General features: G+C 40.7%; 2 protein-coding genes across 2 annotated transcripts; both read left to right on the forward strand.

Moving 5' to 3' along the window:
• The first annotated feature begins 5025 nt into the window (after positions 1–5025).
• On the forward strand, positions 5026–6282 carry LOC149375431 (uncharacterized). The gene has a single exon (XM_089589107.1). It carries the CDS (start codon positions 5026–5028, stop codon positions 6280–6282), a length of 1257 nt encoding a protein of 418 aa, XP_089445233.1.
• A 54-nt stretch (positions 6283–6336) lies between these two features.
• On the forward strand, positions 6337–9930 carry LOC149375432 (uncharacterized). The gene is made up of 2 exons (XM_089589109.1): positions 6337–8655; positions 8836–9930. The coding sequence occupies exons 1-2, from the start codon at positions 6337–6339 to the stop codon at positions 9928–9930; spliced, it is 3414 nt and encodes a 1137-aa protein (XP_089445235.1).
• The last annotated feature ends 1949 nt before the right edge of the window (positions 9931–11879 follow it).

Here is an 11879-nt window from a genome sequence, read left to right on the forward strand (position 1 = left end):
AAATGTTATTTACTACGTTAGTTATATTTAAACATTTTAAATTATATCACACTTTTTTTTGGTTGATTTGCGATATGACTGTTGTCATTAAACTAATGTCAACGTGATTCACATTTGTCAAATAAGGATGAGTAATATTTAATACCAAAATAATTAAATATTTAATATTTTTCTATTACTCAAACTAGCTATGATCTTAGAAATAAGATAGAACTATAAGTTGGTTACTAAAATATTTTTTTTTAAAACCTTTACCAAAAAAAAAACAAAAAAATTATGCTGAGAATGACCCCTTTGATTCGCCACACACTATAGGTAGATATATATATATATATATATATATATATGCACAGATATTTCTTATTTTTAAAGCTTGATTGTTTTAGTCAGTTTAATTCTTAATATTCCGTTAAATTTTTTTATAATTAAAAATGTTATCTTCAGAAATAGTTGAGATGGACTAGAAAAAGATTACTTAAATAAGTGATGGTAGAGGGGAAGGTAGGAGAAGCAAAAGGAGGTTGCTTAAAGTATTCCTACATCAAAAATTACGAAGAAATAAGCAAACAACTATATGCATTGAGAGGTAGCTGAAGGGGAGTGGGGGCAGCGAGGAACTAAATCTCGCTTTTGTCTCTATATATATATAGTATAGAGAGATAATTCTTCATATAAAAAAATATAATAATGCTAGTAACGTTTTTATACCTTTCACAACGAATTTTTGAGATTTTTGGACTTCCCTAAAGTGATTTCTGGCAAGACACGAGTAATTTCCACTGTCACTGTCCAAAAGATATATTATCTTCAATTTTTGATTATTGTCTAATGATCTGAATTGTTCCGATGATTCTAAGGGCTCACTATCCTTGTACCACGTAAAATCAGGTTTTGGTGATCCTTTGGCTTTGCAAAATAGAGTAATAGTATTTGAAGCATCCTTCTACCCCAAGACAATTTCTGTGTCTTTCATATTTGTATCTTTTATGGTAGGTACTTCTGGCACTAATAATTATGTAATAAGGAAGTATTTTTTTGAGACTTGCTGGTATAGTATTACTATTCCTATTATTGTTACTGTTACAGTTATTATTACTATTGTTCTTATTATGATTCTTGGTTATTGTTATTGTTGTTGTTATTATTGTTTTTATTATTCATACCATTACCTTGAATTTTCAGGTCAAAGTTTCTATAGTTATAACGACCGTTTCTGTCCCACGTTTCGCAAGTGTATTCAGCTTGATCGGATTTCTGCATGTTTTCGATCGAGAGAATAGCACGATCAATGTATCTACTGTTGTTTTATGTAATATTTATTATTTCTGGAATAAAATTTTTATTTTAAAAATTTTTTTTGTTCAACTTTAAAACGTTCAAATAAATGTAACAGTAACGTTCTAAAACTATTATCATCGTAAGCTTTTTTTACCCATCTGATCTTAGAGTATACGTAATTAACAACAGTACAGGTTACAGTCACGTTATCACCTACAAAGAGTTCTTCAAAATTCTTGTCAACTTGAAAGATATTTATGATTTCCTTTTTATTTTTACGAAAAAGAAATACAAAAAAAAAAGTAAAATTGCGGAATGAATATTTTTTATAATATTGAAATTAAAATCATAGAGAAAAAATTATGTACCAGTAATACGAATACGTATTGGTTTGGATTTACATTGATGACTAAAAGCTACACATTCCAGTCGACTAAATGCAGATACACTTATCGTTATTTAAGAGCTAGTTACATCATCATTGGGCAAGAAAAATTTTTTTCCCTAAAAATAAAGTAAAACATAATAGTCTGAAGTTAACTTCTCTTACTTAAGAATGTTAAAGAACTTCTTCAAATGATAGGATGTGGAAAAGGGATTAACTCTTTAAGTATAACCTTATGTTTTATATTATACTTAAGATAACATTACTGAACTCTAGATACAATACTAAGTTTAATTGAAACGTTACATTCTATTTTATGTCGCGGAAAAAATAACTATATATAAGCTACGTATATACGTTCATAAGAAAGAGTCAGGCAAATTTTCTAATTTTCTCGTCATTTGTGACTCCGCTTTAACATCCTCAAATAAAAATTACGCGTACTTGTGTATTAAATAATCAAACAAATCCTTTAAATCAAGCAAAAATGACCTCAAACTCAGAGTCCTTGCAACCCTTATCAGAATAATATGTTGGGCATTCTCGGTACAACCACGTTACATTAGGCTTAGAGGGACAATGGCTAGTACACCTGAAAGTTGCATTTTTATTCATTTCATAAAAAGGTTTAGTGCCATCAACATCGGAAATATAGATAGTTGGCTAGCAATTTGGCTCTGAAATTTATTTTTTAGTGATTAGTATATTACGACCCAAGGCCATAAAAGTAAAAAAGTCTTAGATCGTCCGAGTATGGTGAACAGATCATGCAAGGCTTTTAAAGAATCGAAATTACTGTAAATTTTAAGACTAAAACTAAAGGATCGCACTCCAGCACTGTTGCTTTCCCTCAAAGTATAAGTGCCTTGGTTAATCTTGGTCAGTTTTATTATTATAAAACTGCTCGTGGATGTTGTATGCGATATGATAAAATCTTTTTTCGATTCCATAACAATTCTTCGTGGCCGTTGCCTGCAAATAATTTCTATACAAACTCTTGTTCAGTTAATTCCTTGCATGGAATATATTTTTTATGCAGCTGGAAAATTAAACACTAAAATAATTTGTTACCACTTAAGAATTGGCTTTGGAAATTCATCTATGTCAGCAATAAAATTTACGGGATTGCCAGATTCTACTGAAAATTATCTTTTCCTGTTGTTGTACGTTAAATTAAAGTTTGTATAATAATGATCTGCAACAAAACGAATGAAAAATATTCAGGTTTTAATCTACATATTCAAATAATAATATCAATTGAAATAAATCAATTTAGAAAAAAAACTGTTAATCGAATGAATAATTTAATAATTATTATAGTAAATTATTGAATAAAACCAATTAATATTTAAATTTAAATTCAGTTTCAAACTACCTTATACGTAGAGAAAATCGGATCCTCTTAGCAGGAGCGCTCGTAGCAGAGTGGGTAAGGTACTTGGCTCGTATGCAGAAGATCGAGGATGTTATTACCTTAGAAAGTTTTTTTTTTTTTTTTTTTTTTTTTCTAGAATTGTAGAAGAAAAAAATTTAAAGTTAAAAAAAATTATTGTGGGGAAAAAAATTATGATTGAATAAAACATTAATTGCTTGGTGTATGTAAATTAATGGGAATGGCAGGGTGTGGCAAAACGGGGAGTGATGAGAGGTGATGAGAGTGATTTCTTACGTAATCTTTTCTTTCACTGAGGAAACGAATTATTCAAAATTTAAAACACTTTTAAGAGTCTATACTTTAACATCTGGCTCGTTTCTTGAAAAATAACGAATATATAAAACGTTGTCGGAGCGGAATCCTGCCTCGACTCTATCTAAATCACACTGATCTGGGATGTCAAACGTCATAGTGGCTTCGTTTAGTTGATTTTTCTTGGTCCCCTAATACCGATTTCCCTCTGACCTACAAAATAAAAGCATTGTATTGACTAACAAGTAAGGACAGGGAAATGGAGAACGTGTTCCGTCTCGAACCGATATAGGTATACGCTAGCCTCTCTCGATCGTGCACACTCCGCTCGGCTCACATCGTAAAAATCCTGCATTCATGCGCGGGCGTGTCTATTACATATCGTTTGCTAATTGGTGTGCTTTCGGACCGGAGGGAGAGAGAAAAGGATAATGCGGGAGAGCTACCGAATCTTCAGGAAAGTGCCGCGCGCATTCGTTCACTCTGTTCTTGCTCCTCGCTGACGACAGTCCTCTGCCGATGCCACTTGGTGAGATCAGTACTTTACTTGTTTGTACCATTGATTCCGTTTTGGGTTAATGTTAAACATTCAATCAATCCGTGAACAACATTTTTTGATCGCGAATAATAGTTTTGTCGTGTACGCGGAGCACGCGTAAATTGCTCGCGAGCGCGGGCTCGCCACGTGCCGCGGATTACGCCACACACGTGTGTCCGGCGACTTCACTTCGCCGCGATTACCACCGACCGGGCACGTCATCATCGTCGCCCTTAATTGTGCGACCGCGCTTGGCCAGCCGGTCCGTAGAGTGTGAGAGCTTCTCTCCACTCTTACCTACCTCCTTGGACGTCCACCAGCTCGAGTGACACGTGGAATCGACGTCTTCGTCTTCCCGGTCTCTCAGACTCAGCACCACGTGCCGACCCATTCGTACTCTACTTCTACTGACCGTCTTTCTGATCTTTCTACACACGCATACACACGCTGCTCACACCTCCATTATTTTGTTTTACTTACATTACAGTATATTTAATTTGTCCGCTTTTTTCTAATAAATTGGGTTTTTTATGCTTCTCTGCTTTTTCTCACAATTCTGTTTATTTATTTAGTATTTACCCGACCAGATCTATCCTGTCCTTTATTTTATTTAATGTAGATACTTTAGTACATTTGAGAAAATTCAAATAATTCAGTTCGCTTATTATTATTGAGTTAACGTAAATTCCCTTATTGAACACGAGGCCTCTTCAACAGCGAAGAGACCCTCACATATACGTACATTTTTTGGTGCCTCCTGTGAGGTGTGAACACGCGTATACACGTTTCTTTTCTTCTCCTACACACACATAAAGTGCAAGGAAGAAGAACAACGGCATCTGTTATTTGCCTGCACGCAACATCATCAACTCGGCCGTCGCTCCCGTCAAGGATACCTCGCTCTCCAGCAGCTGTAGCCGAGCCAGCAGATAAGTACCTGTGTTAGTTTTACTCTCCTACTATATAAGAGTGACTTTTCCACCTATTGCCGTTCGTGCATTCACGTGCTTAACGCCACGTGTAACTCATCGCTTATCTGATCGTGCCACCGCGACGTGTTTGAGCCAGCGTAACGCTTCCGAGTTTTAACGTTAATTTGTACTGAATTATTTCTCTCGCCCTCGCTACTGAGACATTATGGCGGGCACGGCTCAACGTATAGCCAACATCGCGAAAAAGCGCTCGACTCTTAAAGGGAAGATTATGACCTTGTCGAAGTTACTCGATCAGCAGAAGCTCGATAAAACTAACGCGAAATTGCGCCTCGCGAACCTGACCACGCTGTTTCACGAGTATGAAGCTTTACACTGCGAACTTGAAGAACTGGATTCCGAGAATACCGAATTGGCGACAATTTTCACTAGTATCGAGGACGATTTTTACAGCGTGTCAAGCACGGTTGAGGACATGCCAGGCTCCACGTCGCTGGATAACCCGGCTACCCTTCCAGGCGGTCATTCAACGCTGCTCGATAAACCGCGTCCACCGAAACTTCCCGTGCCTGAGCTCCCAACGTTCGACGGCAATCACAGCGAGTGGCTGTCGTATCGTAATACCTTCACCAACATGATTGATTCGCGCACTGATATCGATGACTTCAATAAATTCATGTACCTAAAGAATTCCCTGCGAGGAGCCGCTCTGAGTAAAATCGCGGTTTATGAGACGAGTGCGGAAAACTACAAGCCGGCTTGGAAACTCCTAAATGATAAATACGATAAGAAACGCGTGTTAGTATCGAAACACCTTAACGCCATTATCGATCTGGCAAAGATAACGGCTGCTACTTCCGACGGACTATCAAGGTTGGTCGATGATACGCGCCAACACATTATTCAGCTCGCTTCTCTAGGCGTAAAACCCGATCCTCACCTCACTCTTGCGATTCTTGAGCGCGCGCTCCCTAAGAATATCCTTGACGAGTGGGAAAAAACCGTGAATCTGCAGACGCTGCCCACGCTTGAGCAATTTTATACGTTTATTGAAAATCTCGCGTATCGACTCGAACAATCAGAACAAGCACCCGTGCGCCAGGGGAACGGTTTCGCCGGAAAGCGTCGTGCAGATCAATCAGGTCCGTCAAAAATGCGGAAGAACGAAGCTGGAGCCCGTGTGCTTGTAACTAACACGACCACCGCTACAGTCGCTTGCGCTAAGTGCGGAGACAATCACGCGCTCTTTAAATGCCCGGCTTATGATAAATTAACTGTCCAACAGCGTTGGGACTTCGTGAAAACGACAAGCTTATGCCGTAATTGTCTCCGTACTCACCTCGGAAAGTGCCCCTCTATGCACTGCAGACGATGCACTCGCCATCATCACACTTCGTTGCATGCTGACCCCAAATCGAAGGGCAACCCCAAACTCGAGCCAGCCCATAAACCAGCCGCTTGACTAAGCGTGGATGCTTTAAGCACGACTTCTCGTACGTCACAACACCAGCTCATGATGAGCGCGGTAGTTGACGTGCAGGGTGGGGATGGTACATGTATCGAAGCCCGCATGCTACTCGACACTTGTTCGACCGCGCATTTTATTACGGAGAGCTTTGCGCGAAAACTTCAACTACCCATGCAGCCGTGTGTAGTACCTATCAACGCAATGGACGCTATGCAATCGACGTCGAAGAACAGTCTCAATCTTACCTTTTTTTCGCGTACTTGTCAGTTTAAAAGAGCATTAACGTTTCTCACGGTAGAGAGGATTGCCGACCTCGTCCCGAGCGAGCCGTTTCCACGATGTGAAATCAAAATTCCTGCGAACGTGAGATTAGCCGATCCGTGCTTCCACCTTCCTCGGGCCGTAGATTTATTGATTGGCGCAGGCGCCACCCTCTCCTTGTTTTCGATAGGCCAAATAAATTTGTCACGGGACAACTGCGACTTATTTTTACAAAAAACGCGATTGGGCTGGACCATTGTTGGGGGTATAAATAACGACGTAGAAGCGCGCTCGATTTCTTGTAATCTAACCGAATTAGCTGACCAACTAACCAAATTCTGGGCAATAGAGGATGCGACCGATAAATCTACCAGATCGCTCGAAGAAACGCTGTGTGAAAGTCACTACGTCCAACACACGAAACGCGTCTCGAGTGGGAAATATATAGTGCGCCTTCCGTTTCGTACATGTGATCCTTCATTCGGTGATACTCGGTTACACGCGTTGCGCCGCTTTTTTTCTCTTCAACGTAAATTTAATGCCGACCCGGGATATCAAGCGCATTACACAAAGGTTATGCAAGAGTACATCGATTTGGGACACATGACGCTGATGGAGCAGGAAACGTCAGGAGGCTATTATATTCCTCATCACGCCGTTTTGAAGCCCTCGAGCGCCACGACAAAATTGCGAGTAGTTTTTGACGCGTCGGCGAAGGTAAACAAAGGCTGCTCGCTAAACGATGCGTTAATGGTCGGACCCACTATACAGCCTAAGCTATTCGAGCACTTGTTAAGGTTTCGTCTACCCGTCTACGCTCTCACCGCCGATATCGAGGCTATGTACAGGCAGGTTTTGATACATCCGGACGATCGAAAATATCAGCGAATCTTGTGGTATAGTCAAGGGGAGATTCGAGCATATGAGCTCAATACCGTGACGTTCGGTGTATCATCCGCGCCGTTCCTGGCCATACGCACCCTCCAACAGCTCGCCGACGATGAGAGCGCTAAGTTTCCCCGGGCTAGTGAAATTCTGAAGCGCGATTTTTACGTGGATGATCTCATAACGGGTACGGATTCGTTCGATGAGTGTTTCAAAATACGCGACGAGCTGATTAAAGTATTACAAAGGGGTGGATTTAATATACGTCAATGGGCCTCCAATAATTTGCGTTTGTCGAATGAATCAGATAATAAAGTAATTGATTTATTCCGGGCTACTAAGGAAAGCGAATTAAAGAAGACCTTAGGCGTATTTTGGGACACTCAATCCGATAACCTCAAATATTCTGTGCAACCCATTGATAAATCCGTCAAATTAACAAAGCGCTACATTCTTTCCGAAACTGCGAAAATTTTCGACCCTCTCGGTTTGCTAGGCCCAGTAATTTTATCCGCGCGTCTGATTATGCAGGAATGTTGGAAGGCCGAAATTAAATGGGATGAGTCGGTACCGCAGGCTCTATATACCAAATGGAACTTGCTTGCGAGTCAAATCGGTTGCCTGCGCGAATTGTCCATCGAGCGACGAGTGATAATAAGCAACCCGACGCATATACAAATCCATGGTTTTTCCGACGCGAGTAAGGCGGGGTACGGGGCATGTTTATATGTGCGATCAAGCGATAGTAGCGGCCGCGTACGTGTTAGATTAGTTTGTTCTAAATACCGAGTAGCCCCCCTCAAAGCTATGACAATTCCGCGCCTCGAGTTATGCGGCGCTTTGACCTTAGCGCGCCTGTATCAGGAGTCACATGCGATACTGAATCTGCCGGTAGATCAGGTAGTTTTTTGGTCGGATTCAATGATCGTGCTGCAGTGGCTCAAAAAATCCCCTCAAGCACTTCAAGTATTCGAAGGGAATCGCGTTGCCGAAATTCAAGCCCTCAGTGATAATGTAGAATGGCGACACATAAGCGGAAAGGATAATCCGGCTGATGCGTTATCGAGAGGGCAGTTTCCAACAGAATTTTTGCGGAACGCCAATTGGTTTTCGGGACCCGTTTGGCTGAGAAGGGCCGTTGACACTTGGCCCGCGAGTAAAGAAATTATGGTCTCTGAACTGCCCGGATTGCGAAAAAATCTTTGCCTTATTTTACAGCCCGTTATTTGCACTTTATTTAATCGTTTTTCATCTTATTCCACTTTGCTTAATTCAATTTCCTATTGTTTACGTTTGCGTCCGTCACGTTTGTGACTCAGTCGTTATACCGAAAGGGAAATCAGTACGCGCGAAAGAACAGAAACCGAACGAAAAATACTCTCTTTAATTCAGCATGAGCAGTTTAGCCAAGAGATAAAGCGCATATCGGGGACCGGCAGCGAAAATACTAAATTGGCCGCCTTGAATCCGTTTTTAGACGAACATGGTCTAATACGCGTCGGTGGTCGATTGCGCAACGCGAATATTCCCGAGCAACAGAAATACCCTATACTTTTACCGTCATATCATCACGTTTCGAAACTTATTATTACTGAAATCCACCGTGATCATCACCACACCGGCATTCAAACCACTTTATCTAATATACGGCAGCGTTTTTGGTTACTGGACGGAAAATCCCAAGTCCGAAAAATCGTCCGAAAGTGCGTCACTTGTATCCGACACAAAACCATTCCGCTGCAGGCAAAAATGGGCAATTTACCGAAATCGCGCGTTAACCAAGCGGCGACCTTTGATAATGTTGGTGTAGATTATTTCGGCCCCCTTTATATCAAAGAGAAAAAATTTTGTAATCGGAATAAAATCAAGGCGTATGGATGTGTGTTTGTCTGCATGACGACAAAGGCGATACACATAGAAATAGTTAGCGATATAACGACCGACGGGTTTCTGGGCGCATTCAGGCGTTTTTGCGGGCGCCGTGGAATTCCCTCTCACGTATACTCCGACAATGGGACTAATTTTGTAGGTGCGAATAATCAGCTACGGGAGCTGTATGCTACGTTTAATTCTGAAAATTTTCGCGAAGAAATCCACCATCAAGCCGTACGAAAAAACATTCAGTGGCATTTCAATCCGCCATTATCGCCCCATTTCGGGGGTATATGGGAAGCGGCGGTGAAATCATTCAAGCATCATTTTAAACGCGTAATCGGTGGACAACTTTTGACTTTTGAAGCGCTCAACACCTTCGCCATAGAAGTCGAGAGTATTTTAAATTCCAGGCCCCTTTGCACTCTTTCTACCGATCCAAACGACCCCTCCGCGCTTACACCTGCTCATTTTTTAATTGGTCGCCCTCTCACGATGCTGCCCGAGGATAATCTCCTTTCTGTTCCAGCGAACCGTCTATCCGTGTGGCGCTTTATCTCGCGAGCGCGTCAAGATTTCTGGAGAAGGTGGCATTTGGAATATCTCAGCGAGCTCCAAAGGTGACAGAAGTGGCTCGCGTCCAAGGGTGAAATAAAGGTCGGCTCAGTTGCCTCATCCTCATCGACAAGAAGCCGTGTGCTCAGTGGCTGCTGGGAGTAGTCCTCAAGGTTCATCCTGGGAGCGACGGAATCACCCGAGTTGCATCAATCAAAACCGCTCAAGGAGAATACACACGAAATATTACACAACTCTGTCCATTACCAATAGAAACATAGTCACACAAATTTTATTGTAAACTTTACATCACGCTCAGACACATCAGCTCTATCTATCTGTCATTTTGCTCGCATTTCCTCGCAACGGGGGGAGCGTGTTCCGTCTCGAACCGATATAGGTATACGCTAGCCTCTCTCGATCGTGCACACTCCGCTCGGCTCACATCGTAAAAATCCTGCACACATGCGCGGGCGTGTCTATTACATATCGTTTGCTAATTGGTGTGCTTTCGGACCGGAGGGAGAGAGAAAAGGATAATGCGGGAGAGCTACCGAATCTTCAGGAAAGTGCCGCGCGCATTCGTTCACTCTGTTCTTGCTCCTCGCTGACGACAGTCCTCTGCCGATGCCACTTGGTGAGATCAGTACTTTACTTGTTTGTACCATCGATTCCGTTTTGGGTTAATGTTAAACATTCAATCAATCCGTGAACAACATTTTTTGATCGCGAATAATAGTTTTGTCGTGTACGCGGAGCACGCGTAAATTGCTCGCGAGCGCGGGCTCGCCACGTGCCGCGGATTACGCCACACACGTGTGTCCGGCGACTTCACTTCGCCGCGATTACCACCGACCGGGCACGTCATCATCGTCGCCCTTAATTGTGCGACCGCGCTTGGCCAGCCGGTCCGTAGAGTGTGAGAGCTTCTCTCCACTCTTACCTACCTCCTTGGACGTCCACCAGCTCGAGTGACACGTGGAATCGACGTCTTCGTCTTCCCGGTCTCTCAGACTCAGCACCACGTGCCGACCCATTCGTACTCTTCTTCTACTGACCGTCTTTCTGATCTTTCTACACACGCATACACACGCTGCTCACACCTCCATTATTTTGTTTTACTTACATTACAGTTTATTTAATTTGTCCGCTTTTTTCTAATAAATTGGGTTTTTTATGCTTCTCTGCTTTTTCCCACAATTCTGTTTATTTATTTAGTATTTACCCGACCAGATCCATCCTGTCCTTTATTTTATTTAATGTAGATACTTTAGTACATTTGAGAAAATTCAAATAATTCAGTTCGCTTATTATTATTGAGTTAACGTAAATTCCCTTATTGAACACGAGGCCTCTTCAACAGCGAAGAGACCCTCACATATACGTACAGAACGAGATATAAAATTTTTTGTTAACGACGACAAAACTTGATGAAATGGTTGAAGTTGCTTTCTATTCTGACCAGATTACGTAGAAAGATAGGTTAGAGAATAAACGCACCAGCTCTGTTTGTTACTAAACAAATGTTAAAAATTAATTAGATTTTCTCTTTTAACTTTGAGTGTATCTTTTTTTGGTACCATATTAAAAAATATCTAACCATAATTTGTTTGTTATTTGATATTTACCAAAGGATGTGAAATTAAAATTTCAAAAAGCGATTTTCGTACTTTTCTGCTGTATAACTTTCCGAAAAGTAGGTTTGATATGATTTTACCAGCATGAATTAAAAGATAATCACATATTCAACAAATTATCTCCAGCTATGTTTGCGACTCGAAGATCAAAAAAAAATTATTAACGAGACTGTTTTTTTAAGAGTTTATCCACATATTAAATAGTGTTTGAATAACATCAACTTAATACACATTTACCATTTTTTATAACAAAAAATTAATTGTTTTAATGTTTTTTCTACTCCCTGAAAATCTTCATAGACTTTTTTACTTAATTTTAGGATAACCCATTCAAAACATAATTGCTTAAAAAGTTATTAAAGAAAAAAACAAAGAAAATAC

This window comes from Copidosoma floridanum, unplaced genomic scaffold (assembly GCF_036245765.1).
Source record: "Copidosoma floridanum isolate Cflo_tuat_1 unplaced genomic scaffold, Cflo_Japanese_pri ptg000007l, whole genome shotgun sequence".
Taxonomy (NCBI): Eukaryota; Metazoa; Arthropoda; class Insecta; order Hymenoptera; family Encyrtidae; genus Copidosoma; species Copidosoma floridanum.